This window comes from Hippoglossus hippoglossus, chromosome 7 (assembly GCF_009819705.1).
Source record: "Hippoglossus hippoglossus isolate fHipHip1 chromosome 7, fHipHip1.pri, whole genome shotgun sequence".
Lineage (NCBI taxonomy): Eukaryota > Metazoa > Chordata > Actinopteri > Pleuronectiformes > Pleuronectidae > Hippoglossus > Hippoglossus hippoglossus.
The window spans coordinates 24083796-24098225 of record NC_047157.1 but is presented as its reverse complement, the minus strand read 5'-3'; the positions used below and the strand labels follow the sequence as shown (position 1 = coordinate 24098225).

The following is a 14430-nucleotide window of genomic DNA, read 5'->3' as shown; positions in this document are numbered from 1 at the left end:
AGTGAAATTTGTTTATCTCTCCACTGCTTTATCTTCTTCTTTCAGCTTCGGTTTGTGATACTGTTTATGAAGTTTAAATTAATTCCCTCCTCCCTGACATTAAGAAAACACCAACCTTGAAGGTTTTTTCGGATTTCTCAGTTTCTGCCTTCGGCTGTTTGTAGTTCACATCGTCCCTTAAATATAGTAAAGTTTATAATAGTGATGGACTTTTAATGCAAAAATGGTTGCGTGAAAGGAAAGAGCTGAAGAGAAAAACAAAAATGGCAGCAGGGTTGAGCGGTTTTCTCTCTCAGACGTGGAGCTGTGGCTTAATTTAACCGTAAATAATTTACCATCGTCTAGTCAGAGATGCAGACTCAATAATTTCATGCCTTAATTAATCACCAGAGAACGCTCCATTGTTGGCGCATTTAATTGCTGTTGAACTGCTGGAATGAGACAACACACAACATGAATTAATAACAGTTATCAGTGGTCAGGTTTGCCCTCGTGGACTCTGTAAATAAACCCTGTCCGAAGACAATTTGCTGACATCGAACGATCAAGATTTATGATTCTCCGGCTGCAGAGCGGTGTGTTAATGAAGCAGAGTAGAGCCCCAAACACGGGTCTATAAAATGCATATGCAAAGCACTAACTGCCGTCACTTGATCAATGTCAAACAGCCATTATTTAAATTTCCAGGAGTGGTTTCGGTCGCTCTATATCATCCTCATTTCCTCGGCTGACACTTACAATCCCTCCGCATATTTGAGGAAGAGTCTTTTAATCAAATTTGGCTTCCTGGCTCTTTATTAAGGCGTTCACAATTGAAATCTTTATTCTGAAAGGTCAGAGCTGAATATTATCTCCGGGGCGGGCGCTTCATAAAAGCGGGGCAAGCACTAAATGACAGGGCATTGTGACTCAATGGGGGGGGGGGGGGGGGGGGGGGGGGGGGGGGGGTTCCCTCCAAAACCACGCAATTAGTCTCAATAGTAAGAAACCACTGGGCGTGTAAACAAATTTAATACATAAATCTCTCCGTCTCAAATTTCTAAAAGGGACCTTGTTAATTAAACCATCATGGTCAATGAATGTGCAAGGGGTGTAAAATTAATTTTTATGTGAACTTGCAATTACGGGGATTGAGAAGCTATGGCCCAGTGTAACTGTGTCTCAGTTGAAAAAGGGGATTTAGCTCGAAGCATTTCATAATTCAATGTAATCACCGGCTGACCTCTGCAAAGGTTGGGCTGGTTCTCAACCTACAGCTCTGCTGATAAGGGATAATAACATAACACAATATCAAGAGAGTCAAATTAAAATAAAAAGCTAAATAGGCAAAAGCTGAAAGTGAATTTAGATAAATGAAAACAATAAAAAGCAGCGCACCATGTAATGAGAGGCAGGGACGTAACAAAGGGGGGGGGGGGGGGGGTGTTTTCCAGATGTGAGCAGGCGAGTGTTATTGGTGTTTTCATGTTATTTTTCAATATTTTTCAACGGTTATCCCAGGAAATAATTTTATGGATCTTATTAAGGGAAGTGATATTTATGAGTATGTGAATTTATGAAAACTTGATGTACTTGATTTTTGTCACATTTCATGGTCAAAACCTGCTTTAAGGTAGTTTTCAGTGTGTAGATACTTGTTGTAGCTTCCACAGGACAGTAAAGCTCTTCTTTGTTCTTTTAAACATTTAAAGAAAAGAAGGACAAAAGTGCCATAGAAGCTCATGTAATGTAAAAAGAAGATATTTAAACAAATTATTTAAAATTTCAATTTCCCAGATTCATATAATTAAATCAGACTCAAGCAAAAGGTGTTTACAGACGGTCTGACAAACAAAGAGGGAGAAATGAAGAGAGGGATGAGCTGCAGGTGATGAAATTAAACACAACATACTCCCTCCCTCTCTCTCTCACACACACCACACACACACTCACACGTACAGACACACAAAAGCGATGAGAGACTTTCCCAGAGCTCCAAATTAAAGCTGATGGCCACAGAAACCTTGTAATCACTGGTGGTGCCAAATTGCTGCGGAGATGAAGGGGAGCAGAGGAGCAGATGTGTGCCAGGATACCTTAGGATGATTTCTTAATAGCTTCATAAATCCATTCATGCATCACACACACACCACACCACTGTCAGCAGGCGGCTCGGCTCCACACCACAGGCCTCGACGCACCTGCTACACAAACACAACTTTGTAGGGCCCGAGGTATTTCTCTTTCTCGCTCCACCGTTACGACCGGCAGACGACTACAAGTGTTATTCTGGTTGTGGGGACTTCACTCCGCCGTGTGGACAGTGATGCAGACTGTGTTAGTTAATAGAGTTTTGGGAACACAACAAAGCACGAAACTGCTGACGCCCGTGGAGATTCCTCCTTTCATTTGTGTTTAGCCTTTTTCTCGACGCCTTCCCCTCCACAGGGACTCGGCCAAACTGCTCAGCTGGCTGCGGCCCTCAGCTGCGGCCAGGCGCGCTCTCAGTTAATTACAGGCCCGCTTCTGTATGACTGCGCAGTCAGCAGGTTCCCCTCCAGTTATTGTGAGGGGGTGGCTGAGCTGAGACTCAGAGCTCCCCCTCATTATCTGCTCAGCACTTACTGGTCGTGTGTTGTGCTGGTGTGTACCACCCCCTGTCAGCCGAGTCAAGTACTGATTACTCTGCACAACCACATTGTAAAAAAAAAAAAAAAAATGTATTTGGATAATTGACAGTCAGCAAAAAAAACAATCCATGCACGGGACATATTTTGGGCGACAATACATTTCCATAAATTAGACCGACACTGAAGATTATTGTTGGTATTTGTGTCGTATTTCTTCTGCTCATCTCCAGCGCAGCTCAGAACATTTCCTAAAAGAGGTGAAAGTACCGTTAGTTACAGAACAGAGTAATGGCTTCATGATGAATATAAAAAGGAAGTAACTGTCATTTTACAGTGTATCGGCCTGAACAGGCAAACAAGTGCATACCTGTTCCAAATCCAGCTCCTCATAAATATCAATGGGGAATTCCTCTCCTGCGTTCTGTGCCTGCAGCCAACAACGGACACATACACAGTGTGATGTTATAAAAAATAGACATGACTTGGTGTAATATTCTTATTTTTAACTATCACATCATGTGTTTTAAGAGCCGCTTTATTTTCCAGTTCAAAGCTGTGACACATGTGTGTAACCTGCTTTGTCAGCTGCACTCGGCAGCACTTAATACGTGGCCTGACCTTGGTGTAACCTACAGCTCGTGATATTCTGTTGACCCTCGTCGAAGCAGATAAGGCGACAGAGGCCGCACTAAATAGAGGAATTTCCCTCTCGGAGAATAAATCATGGTGTTACAGTCGTCTTAATCTCTCCCTGTAGCCCTGAGCTGAAACCTCTGAACAGCAGGTGTTTGTTTGTGATGTTGTGGAAAAAGGATTTGTATGATAAAGTTGCTTTATACAGCTGGGGCCGACCTTTAGGGAGACGCGCCTCTCTCCAGAGGTGTGTTGAGCAAACAGAACGGCGTCGTGGACGGAGAGGAAGAGATTACCGCGGGCGATGTTTCCGTCCTCAAACGCTCCTCCGGCCTCCAGCTCCTCGTGCACCTGAGCTGCAGGCGGACAGACAGCAGACATCAAACAAAGAGCTGCACACGACCAAACTGACTCTGCCTTATGTTCATTTGGTATAAAGACAAATACAAGGATAGATATATTTACATGTTTGCAAAGAGAAATACTCTGAGTTGAGATTTTACCTTGAACATTAGCCAGGTACAGTTTGATCCCCAGCATCGAATAGCTTGAGTTCATCTGAGAGGGAAATAAAGAGACAGAAGGTTGTTCATCAACATTCGGAACAAACTACAACTGTATCCACAGAATCATAAAAGGTTAAATCATGACTCTTATTCTCCAAAAACAAAGAATCTTTTGCCCCCACAAAGTTTTATAATATTAAAACTTTTTACAGCCTTTTACGATCAAGGGAATATACATTATTATATTTTGTCTATGTAATGTAGATGTTTCTCTTCTCTTCCTGTTTTCTCTTGTCTCTTTAACATGAATATTTTAACGTCAGAAATGAGAAATTATGAACTGTAAGGTTAGTGCATGTTAATTCAATATAAACATTTGCTACATAAATACAAAACATTATTAAAAAAAGGCAATTTCAAACTCTCCATTTTATTAACATTACACATCTGCCTAAAAGTTGTAAAATTACATATACCAATGTAATAATGCTTGTGTAAGTCTGTGTTGTTATGCTCTTAAATTGTATCCTGTAAATCTAATTAACAGATACACAGCTACGTAATATAAACGTTTCAGTTCTTAATTTCATCTCAGCTCAGTTTCTGTCCCTTCAACTGAACTGTCCTAAAATACAGAGCCTAAACATGTATAATATCAAACCTCTCATTCTCAGAGTGAATGTGTCAGTGCTGCCAAAAAACAAGATTATGACCTTTATCAGCACTTTGATTCCCATGAGATCAATGAAGCAGACGCCTGCCAGGTCCAGGACGAGGGTGTGGAAGGGCATGGGCTGGGACTCCAGGGTGACGGCACAGGGACTGGACGGCTCCGGCTCGGACGTCTGCTCGCCCAGCTCAATGTCACCGCAGTGGAAGTTGACGTAGCTGGTGGGAGTTTCGGGGGAGCTGGCGCTGCCGTCGCTCATATCAAAGTCGTTCTGCAGCTCGAGCTGAGATATGGTCTGTGGAGGAAATACAAAGAGGAAGGTCACAGGTGGAAACGTTTCACAGTTTGAATATGAAATGTGGAAAAGGTGTCGTTTCTGCTCTTGGTCCCACCTGAACCTTCATGTTCACCAGCGAGCTGGGCTTCCTCCTCCTCGTCTCCTTGTCCTTCTTGTCCTTCTTTTCCTTCTTGTCCTTCTTCTCCATTTTTAATTTTTCCTTCATCTCCTTCTCTAAGAACTTCCGCTTGGCCAGAATCAGTTTGCCGGGGTCCAGTCCGGTCTAGACACAAACATGCCTGTGTAAACACTCCTGCTCAACACATTCAATTCAAACCTGCTGAACCGTGAACGGCAGCAGAAAAAGGTCGTTAACTCACGGCACCTTTTTGACGACCCTCTGCCGAAACATCTCAGCATTTGCAAAATAGAGCGGTGAACAGTAGTTGACTATTTTCACCCCCGTTATTGGCATGACCTGTGGATTTATTACAAAACTGTTAAATGCAGATCACCAACATTAAATATATATTGAGTAAAATATCAAAAGAATAGTTTTAATACCTTCGTGTACACCTTAGGATTTATGTAGATATCTGTGTCCATAATCTGGACCATTGCCGAACCGTTACGACTACAAGGAACAAAGTAATAAAATAAATCTTCCCTTAATATTTACTCTGCTTCATTGTATTATTAATTGTTGGTTCAATTACATAACTTATTTTATGGAGTTTACTTACAACTGTGTCTTGAATATCACGACCAGGATGGAGAAGCCCACCCCGATGGCGACGCCGTACGGCAAGCTGAGAAAGAAGGTGGCCAAGAACGACACAACCCACACGCACTGGAAGAGAGAGAGAACAATCGAGTGAGGAGAAAAACATATTGTTTTGTGTTGCAACAATGCAAACAACCCATATGTTTAACTTACACAGTCCAACTTGCTCTTCTTCCATAAGTAATAGGGATCCGAGAGCTGCAGGAGCGTGTTCTTCAGGTTGACGGCGATCAGGGCTCCGAGCACTGACTGAGCAATCAAACACAAATTATTAATCACGACGACATTTTTCAAAACTGTTGTGTGTTTAATGTTTCAAGGTGATAATGTCACACCTACTTTGGGAAGTGGTTTCAGGAAGGCTCCCAATGCAAGCATGGTAACCATGACAACCAGCATCACACACAGACTAGCAAACTACGGGAGGACACATGTGCAGTAATTAGTAATTTGACATGATACTTATTAATTGAATTACTGTTACATGTTAATTTAATAATGACATTTCTATAGTGCTTTTAAAGACCAGAGTCAGTGTGCAAAGTTAGAAAATCATAGAAAAGTCAGATACAACTCAGCAATGCAAAAACAAAACAGATAAAAGAACAAGACACTAATTTGTTAAAAAACTATACAAATGTCTTCCTATATACAGGTGAGTTCATAACTGCTTTTTAAAATGAGGAGCTGACTCTGCAGGTTTGATGTTGAGGGGGAGTTTGTTTCACTGCGTCGAAGCTACGACCTTAAAACCATGAGGCCACTTTGTTTTAAACCTGGATCGTGGGACTTGTAGTTCATTTTCTGATCCTGTGGTGTCGGAGTAAAGCTCTGAAGTACAAAGCGGATCCAGACCATGTAGGGATTTAAAAGTGACCAGTAGAATCTGACCGCGCTCACCTGTGATGTCCCCCCAGCGTTGTCCACAGCCAGGGTCACAGACAGAGCGCAGCAGATCACGTGGATCTTAAAGAAGGACCCAAGGAAATTGCTGCAGCCAAGCGCCAACATTTCCTGTAGAGCAACGTGCAACCTTTCATTCATTTTGTTTTTAATGAACTATCAAAAGAGATGCTGTTTTTTTTCTACCTGGTTGGGATCCACATCATAGCCATGCTTGGCTGCCAGAGTCCTGCCCATCGCCAAGTTGATGACATACCCAACTATCGCCAGGGAGAACGCTGTGCCCAGCATGTCTTGCCACTGACTCACTGTCGGCAGGATCGGAGCCGGGAACCTGGAAAATGAAGAGAAGCAATCCATTTGGTGGATTGTCATGGATCGCAGGAGTAATTTAAATCAAAGAAGCAGCCGTTGATCAGGAGTTTGCTGACATGTGCTTTACCCCAGAGGGATTTCTCCCACGATGTCCATGTGGTAGATCTCAGGAAGGTGCAGCGGGCCTGAGATGGCCGTGGCCACCACCACCTGAACAGGAGGAGGGAGAAATAACCATCACCTTCATATTGATGGACCTGGTTGATGAAACTGAACACAAAACTGAAGAGAGGCACTTTTGTGTCCTTGGAGAAATGAACACACTATATTCTACTTACAATAACGATCTCCATGGGGACGGGGAAGGGCAGTTTGTGGCGGTAACGTGCGCTCAGCTCCTTGACGACAATCAGAACCACGCTGCTGACCAGAGCAAATACCAACGACGCTACGTTGGTATCAGCAAGGCCGGCTGCAATATCTGTGAGAGTCTGTGGCAAACAATTACAATTACATATTACCGAAAAAGCCATTTTGATTGTCTTTTATTCACTATATAACACATACTCACATAGACCACAGCCAGGGGGCCACTGTACGGCGGCACTTTGATGCCAAAGATGTACTTGAGCACGGAGATGAGGATCTGTAACCCCGCAGCCGTCATGAAGCCTCTGACGAAGGACTCTGACAGATAGATGGCAACGAACCCAAACTGCATGAAGCCAAAGCCAATCTGTGTGGACAAGAGCCGATTTTAGATGGAACTGATTCCTCTTTCATTTCAGTTGAAAAGACTTCGAGGGGAACTCGTACCTGTATGATCGCGGTGAGGCAGGCCAGAGTGCCAGATATCCCCAGACGAACCTCATTCATCATCTCCGTGTCCACCACTGTGGCGTTAAGAGTGGCGTTGAAATGACTGAAGTCCGATTCCGGGGCCAGCTGGAGACACACGATTCCCACCATAATGCTGAGGACGGCGAAAGTGCCTGAACACAGAGAGCAGTGAGTCACATCGAATTTCCTTCAGCCCTTATGCTGCAAACAGGGCCGAGTCGGGCCGAGTGCAGCTGATCTGCATTGTGCAGCTCTGGCAACTTATCACTGTCATCCCACCAAATCGCAGCAGATAAATCACTCTGATTTACCTGGGACCATCTGGTGAGCGGTGCCCATGAAGAAATATGGGATGAGGGGGAAGAAAGAAGAATAGAGGCCGTTGACGGGAGGGAGATTTGCAAGGAGGGCGAACGCCATGCCTGCAGAGAACAGAAACCTTTTTATAACTGTCGAATAAATCACAAGGAGGCACGAAGACTGCGTTATACACTGGATGGTAACGCTGATGCAACTAGCAGCGGGCGACAGGTATTACACAGACGCGTCAGCAGAAAGAAGAAGAGGATTGACTGACCTTGGGGAACCTGGATGGTGCCGGCGCTGACCCCGCTGATAACATCACACAGCAGGCTGTCTTTTGCTTTGTACTTGGGCAGCCAGCTCAGGATGGGCAGGTGTCGGAATAACAGGCTCCTCAGTCTCGACTTGGAGCATCTGACAGAAACAAATGGGAGAAACTCTTTGAAAAGCTCTGGTTTTCTTGTTGCTACTGGGAAACTGTTGTATAAACTTTGTGTGGAGTCACAGCTGCAGGGCTCTTCACTGCTTGATCACAACTATCTTGTCAGACGTTGGGTTCGATCCCTCACTGGGTGCAACGCTTGACTCAAATCATTACGTTCAGACCAACACATTTGCCATTTTCCTGTTGTTTGAGTGACAAAAGCACTTGGTCGGTCTTAAAATGAGTCGTCAGGTGCATTGATGGTGCATCGCTGTCTAAAGGCAGCGGAAAAGCGATTGTGTGACCGACAGAAACCTGATGAACTTGCAGGTGCATGGTTGAAAAGTGCTGGACACTATCTCTTCATTAACCATTGGTGGGTTTTAGGTGAAACATGCAATAAACCAATCAGAGTGCCATTTGCTGTGGTGGATTTCAAATAGGCCAGATTTGCCAGAAATACTGCGTCACCGACTTCTCACAAGGTTTTTGTTATATGCTGAAAATGACCCACACCGGGTGTATGTCAGGGCTTGTGTGGTTCACGGTGACTGTGTGGTGACATTGTGATTCCGTACCTGAAGAGTTTCTTTACTTTCTCGCCAACAGGAAACTGTCGACTCTTCTTGTCAAACTCTCTGTCGAAGTCTGGGAGGTTATACGCCGGCCTGTCAATCACATAACGTGGGCGGTCGACGTGCATGGCTATAGAGTATAAATTCATATTTAAACCATTATGAAATTCAAAGAATTACCATAAATAACATGCAATACATCTTCACACAAAACATATTCATCAGTTAAAGTCTCATATCAAAGCTAGAAACCTGCAAACTAAGTCAAGGCAGCATCATCATTACATTTCTTCAACAAAATTAAAATATGTAAGTTACAATTTATCCCTGACTCTCATTTTTTAAGAAGTGCATTTTTAATTCCTAGTCTGAGTGACCTCAGAAAACCTTTTTTTTTTTCATACTCTGTCATTTTCATTTAAGAGCCTAATCTGACCTTGACGGATGAAGGACAAGGCAACAGGTCGGATAGCTGCTAAAATATTTGATCAACAGCAGGTAAATAAAAGCACACGCATGAGTTCACTTTGTCTTCATTAACACTTCACTTCACATGGAGAATAACATTTTTATTTATTAAATCAAGTCTACCTTGTTTTATATTTCAGAACAAAATTAATTATTAATAAGAAATAAGGAAAATTGGAAATTGAAAACATATTATTTCACCAACACTGTTAGAAGTGGTTAATTGTCAGGGTTCAGGAATTATAGGAACTAAAACACAACAGACAATAGGTTATAGATTGATTCCCACAAACCAGTCTTCACCTGCATTTATCAATAAAATAATTAAAGTCAAATTCCTACACATCCGTCTCAACACTATTACGACAATATCAGTTTGAAAACACTGGTTAATGTCAAATTAATAACAGTAAAAGTGTGAAAACAGCACTGCACCTTATTGTTGAAGCAGGACGTCTGAAGGCATTTGGCTCAGACGTGTGTATCAACACAACTTGGTTTGATTTCTTATCAAGTTGCGCTAAAGACCTTTTTCACCTTGTAGGTGGAGCGTATATGAAAAGCTTGAAAAAACTCAGCAGACAACGTGATATAATTAACAATAAATGCATCTTTAATGGGTTTGGTTTCTATACACGTGGATTTCTCACATTCAATCTCCCATCGACAAAAATACAAATGTACATGTTTTGTGGTAGAGGGTAGACGAACGTTACAGCCGGAAGTAAACTACTCACAAAGCCTAGTATAACTTACACAAATCATAGTAGGTGTAACATAAATGATACATAGTGTATAAATAGTGTATTTCATCATTAAAAAGGGTGAGACATGAAGGATAGCATGTAAAACATTTGTATTTTTTGCCCATTGTAACAGGATTTGTGTGCAAAACAATGGGGCCAAAGACTAAAGTGCAATTATTTATCAAATCAATTTTATCTCTCTAGAGGAATGTCTCAGGACTGCAGACAGGAAAAAGCAGGGCTCCCCCTGGTGGAACAAAAGATGAAAAAGCAGAAATTCCACAGGAATGCCTTTTCTCCACCGTTTCAAATCTAATGAAAGAAAAAAGCTGAGGATAAAGTAAGGAAATGAAGAATCGCTTCCTCCTTAGGGTTGTAACAGGGTTAGTATCTTTAAAAAGCTACGCATGAGAGAGAGAAACCGTCTAAATCAGTGGTTGAATTAAAAAAATATATCAATTCTTCAAACTGCTTCATTGATGATGAATATCAGACAGACAGTGAACGACAGAGACAGTCTGGACACGTGAATATTCTGTGGTTCAGGGCCGGAGCTATGAAAATGCCTGTACGGGTAAAAATAATCAAGCACTCCAAACACACACTGTCAACTTAGCATCATCAGCGTGGTTTCAGGTAAGTGGTTTTAGTTTTGGTTCGGAGAGTACTTTCATTTTAACGACTGCCTATTGAAATAAAAACCTGTTGTGGAAGGGGGTTTCCTTTTACATATTAGTATTTTCTAAGATTGAAACATCCAAAAGATAAAATCTGTCTGAAAATCTCTTCATAAATAGCCTTCAGCAAGTCACGCAAAAAATAAGTTCCATTCTTCAGAGGTTCTGATTTATGACGACGACAGGAATATAATATGTAGCTCATTAAAAGTAGGACAACGGGTTACAATACAAATACAGAACTTGTTAAGCGAGAGCAACAGGTGAAACTCCATGTGGGGGAAAAAAGGTCAGATGACTTTTTTAATCTAGCCACGTCTGGGTTTTTTTCCTCCTCTTTGTTACAAAAAGCTCTTTGACCAGCTCCTGCCGGAAAATCTAAAACCCCTCAAAGTCCATCGGAGTCTATAAAATCCATCCTGACTAGAAGTCGCTGAGGATGCTGATGTCGGCGAACTCCTGGCGGTATCGGTACGAGTACAAGGCCAAGAGGAAGGACCACTTGAGAGTCAGGAAGCTCCACACGGAGGAGAGGTACAGGCTCCTCGGGTCAGTGGGAGCTGTGGGACGGGAAAAAGTCAAGTGATGAATACTCTGCTCTTATTATTATGAACGAGGAAGAACGGAAGGGAGGGCTTACATTGCTTCTGTGTGATGGCGAGGGTGAGGAAGGTGATGAGGGCGGTCAGGGCCAGGATTGAGAAGAGCACGCCGACAGCAATGAAGAACTTGAGCCCCTTGAGCCAGGTGCGCCAGTAGTCCTGCAGGTACATGATGTGTGTGACGAGAGCCCAGACCGCTAGAACTCCTGTCAGGAGACAAACACACACAGCAATGAGATCCTATTCTAATTTAGAGCCAATTGTAAATCAACCACTGTGGGAACTGTTGGGTTTGGCTATAAAGTTAAGGTCTTGACCTCATTAAGTTATGATCTTCAATTGGACTGAACAGAATTTTTCATTACAATCAAATCTTAATTTTGCCATGGACCTTTGTGTGAAGCACTTTGTAACCTCGTTTAGATAAGTGCTATACAAATAAAGTTATTATTATTATAATAAACTGGACCTGAAACTAAATCACATTACAATAAATCCATCAGCGATTTCCTTGATTGTTTTGTTAATGCGCTCAGATGAGAAGCTTCGAGTAGAAAAAGTTTCTGGAACAATTTCTACAATCATTGATCCATGAATAAAACACAAACTTGCAGATTATTAGACAAACTGATTAAATGTCTACATGTAGCCATGGCGATATGTCAACTAACACTGTCTTATTGCAAATGTGCTTATAGGTTTATTGAGTGGGCCAATAACTAACAGGACAGAAAAGTTAAACTAGTTTAAGTTTTGTCATTTCAAAACAGCAGAGACATTGTTGACATGGTGTTTAATTCAGTTTCTCCAGAGTTTAGACCAGATAACCATCTTCCTCCAGCCCCACATTAGCTGTATTAGTACGAAGCACATTATTATTACCTTTAATAATCATAACAGAGTTAGATCCATTCTCTGTGTCACTAACCGACAGATGCTGAGGAAGAGGAGGAAGAGGAGGATAAACCCCACACCTGATCATATGAATAAAAGTGACCTTGCAGCCCATCAGGTTTTTTTTTTAAAGCTGCTGACACGGACACTAACAAAGAACTGACACAATAAATCATAAGTTATAACGAGTCTCGTGTCATGATGGACATTAAACAAAGAAGAAACACAGACACGAGACACTTCTCTCCATGTTATTGTGTGCGAGGTACCTGACAGGCCTCCCATGGCCGCCGTCCACGGCTGCTTGTAGGCGATGTTCCACACCAGGAAAGCGGAGAGACCCACCAGGGCCCCGAAGGTCGCGTACCCGATGCTGATGTAGATCCTGTTGAATCCCATCGTCACATATAACTTCGCTTGGAGTTAAAAAATACGTGTTTGTTAAAAAGGGACGATGTTTTAAGCTAATTCTTCGGGTTAGCTCCACATTGTTATGCAATTTCCTGGCAGGGAAACAACCGTATGAAGGTCCTGGATCAGCTGGAGGTAAAAACACGGTGCTTTTTTTAAATATCTAGCTGACCCGTGGTTCGTGTGGTTTTAACGGGAATCGAACGGAAGAGGAACCATTCGAGTCTCCGGCTAACGAAGAAGCTACAAACACATCAAGCTAGCTGTTTATCTCATGGGCCTCAGAGATGACAAGAGGACACGAGAGGAGTCACCGCCAACAGGGCTGGTTTCCGGTCCGCAGCCCGACGACAAGATACATCGCAACAATCACGTTTCCTTTATGTTATTTGTGATTAATTCTGCTTGATTCTTATTAAACACATGGAATAAAAAATATAAAGGATGTTATGATGAAATTATTTAGTCTGACGTGGTGTTTTATGGCTTTTTTTCCTCAAAGGCATCGATCTGTTTCATCTTTGATATCTTTGCTCACAGGAAACCCGCTTCTAAATTTAACATCGCCCCTAGTGGAGGAAAAGGGGAAATGTAATGTCACACCTCTGAGGTCATCGCTCCATTCTGAGCCTGGGTTGTGTTCAAGTTAGTTTTTATTATTCAACATTTAACTTCATACAAAGTTCACTATTAGTTTTTATTATATAGTATTAAACGTCATGCAATATGCATTAAACACAACAAATAATATGTTTGATAAACTTTATTATCCAACATTAGGAGCAAGGAAACAGCAATGCACAAAATTCATTCCACAATGGTAGAGATAACAATGTGGTATAATACAATAAAATATATCAATGAGGTGGAACATTAAATAAAAAAAAATGAAGAGCAAAGGGATTTAAACAAAAAACAAAGACAACAAAAAGGAGTCAATGTACTAAACAAGAGAAAGACTGGGATATGGATGAATACATCTTTTAAAACCTTTTCCCTTTTACCCTTCAGTGACATAAAGAAGTTGATAAAGATATGTGTAAAACATACTGGGGTGCGATGGGGTAACGCCATACACGTATAGATATGATATTTTAGATTTAGAAACATTTCATAGAACCTATAAATCAAATTATCATTTGCCTTCTAAACAGAACTATAGTTCTCCTCGGTTCATTTGTGCATTTTCCACGGTCCTTTGCAGGCGTGTTGATCGTAGCATGTTGGAGAACAGCTCCTCTGTACTCAGGATGTCACAGTGTCTCCTGTCTCTTCATGACTCCATGTGGGTCAGACCCTTTGCTGAAGGAGATACTTTTTTATGACTGACTGTATGTTCGGGGTCACTGCAGGAGTTAATTTAGCACCATGAAGTTATAGAGTGGATGTTAATTGATCACTCATGAGGCCATAAATAGCCATCAAAGCATTTTCCTTAAACACATGACACAGTCAGTCAGAAAGAAAGAAAACAAAAGACAGACAAAAATTAAGGACTCACAATTTGAAACATATGTATGTATATCACATCTGAATAAGACCCTGGGTAGATGAAATCAGGCAAGAATATAGTTTCCCTGCAGGAAATATTAAAGAAAAATATTATTATTAACTGGAAGCAATGTTTTACAGATTCATTATGAAACGGCAATGCCACACAAAATGCAGAGTGTGGAAAACTCTGCTTCCAGGCAGTGTCCGTGGTCACTCATGGCTCTGCTGCAGTCACCGATGTGACTGATGAAAACCACAGTGTTTATTTACTGCTGTGAAGTAAAAGCAAATCTCAGAGC

The 14430-nt window shown here is 41.9% G+C and overlaps 2 protein-coding genes across 2 annotated transcripts; both read right to left on the bottom strand.

Annotated features, from left to right (window-relative positions):
* Window positions 1–2712: 2712 nt before the first annotated feature.
* LOC117765045 (solute carrier family 26 member 9-like) lies at window positions 2713–8967 on the bottom strand. Its single transcript, XM_034591271.1, has 21 exons — window positions 8843–8967; window positions 8115–8254; window positions 7849–7959; window positions 7514–7689; window positions 7269–7433; window positions 7036–7188; window positions 6825–6907; window positions 6569–6716; window positions 6380–6493; window positions 5819–5896; window positions 5633–5728; window positions 5439–5545; window positions 5260–5329; window positions 5081–5173; window positions 4910–4978; window positions 4811–4876; window positions 4462–4713; window positions 3746–3800; window positions 3462–3598; window positions 2977–3036; window positions 2713–2857 (listed from the first exon to the last, which is right to left on the bottom strand). The coding sequence occupies exons 1-21, from the start codon at window positions 8965–8967 to the stop codon at window positions 2846–2848; spliced, it is 2310 nt and encodes a 769-aa protein (XP_034447162.1). The 3' UTR covers window positions 2713–2845.
* Window positions 8968–9902: 935 nt separating this feature from the next.
* slc48a1a (solute carrier family 48 member 1a) lies at window positions 9903–13070 on the bottom strand. The gene is made up of 3 exons (XM_034590944.1): window positions 12496–13070; window positions 11371–11538; window positions 9903–11290 (listed from the first exon to the last, which is right to left on the bottom strand). Exons 1-3 carry the CDS (start codon window positions 12623–12625, stop codon window positions 11154–11156), a joined length of 435 nt encoding a protein of 144 aa, XP_034446835.1. The 5' UTR covers window positions 12626–13070; the 3' UTR covers window positions 9903–11153.
* Window positions 13071–14430: the final 1360 nt, after the last annotated feature.

What these genes read in the sequence shown, in the direction of transcription:
- LOC117765045 (XM_034591271.1), bottom strand. Translation starts at nt 8,967, where the DNA reads ATGCACGTCGACCGCCCACGTTATGTGATTGACAGGCCGGCGTATAAC. An exon ending in CGCTCACCAGATGGTCCCAG is followed by an intron (nt 7,690 to 7,848) that starts GTAAATCAGAGT and finishes CTCTGTGTTCAG; the next exon opens with GCACTTTCGCCGTCCTCAGC. An exon ending in AGAAGGAGATGAAGGAAAAA is followed by an intron (nt 4,877 to 4,909) that starts TTAAAAATGGAG and finishes AAGAAGGAAAAG; the next exon opens with AAGGACAAGAAGGACAAGGA.
- slc48a1a (XM_034590944.1), bottom strand. Translation starts at nt 12,625, where the DNA reads ATGGGATTCAACAGGATCTACATCAGCATCGGGTACGCGACCTTCGGG. An exon ending in GGCCATGGGAGGCCTGTCAG is followed by an intron (nt 11,539 to 12,495) that starts GTACCTCGCACA and finishes GTCTCCTGACAG; the next exon opens with GAGTTCTAGCGGTCTGGGCT. An exon ending in CGCCATCACACAGAAGCAAT is followed by an intron (nt 11,291 to 11,370) that starts GTAAGCCCTCCC and finishes CCCGTCCCACAG; the next exon opens with CTCCCACTGACCCGAGGAGC.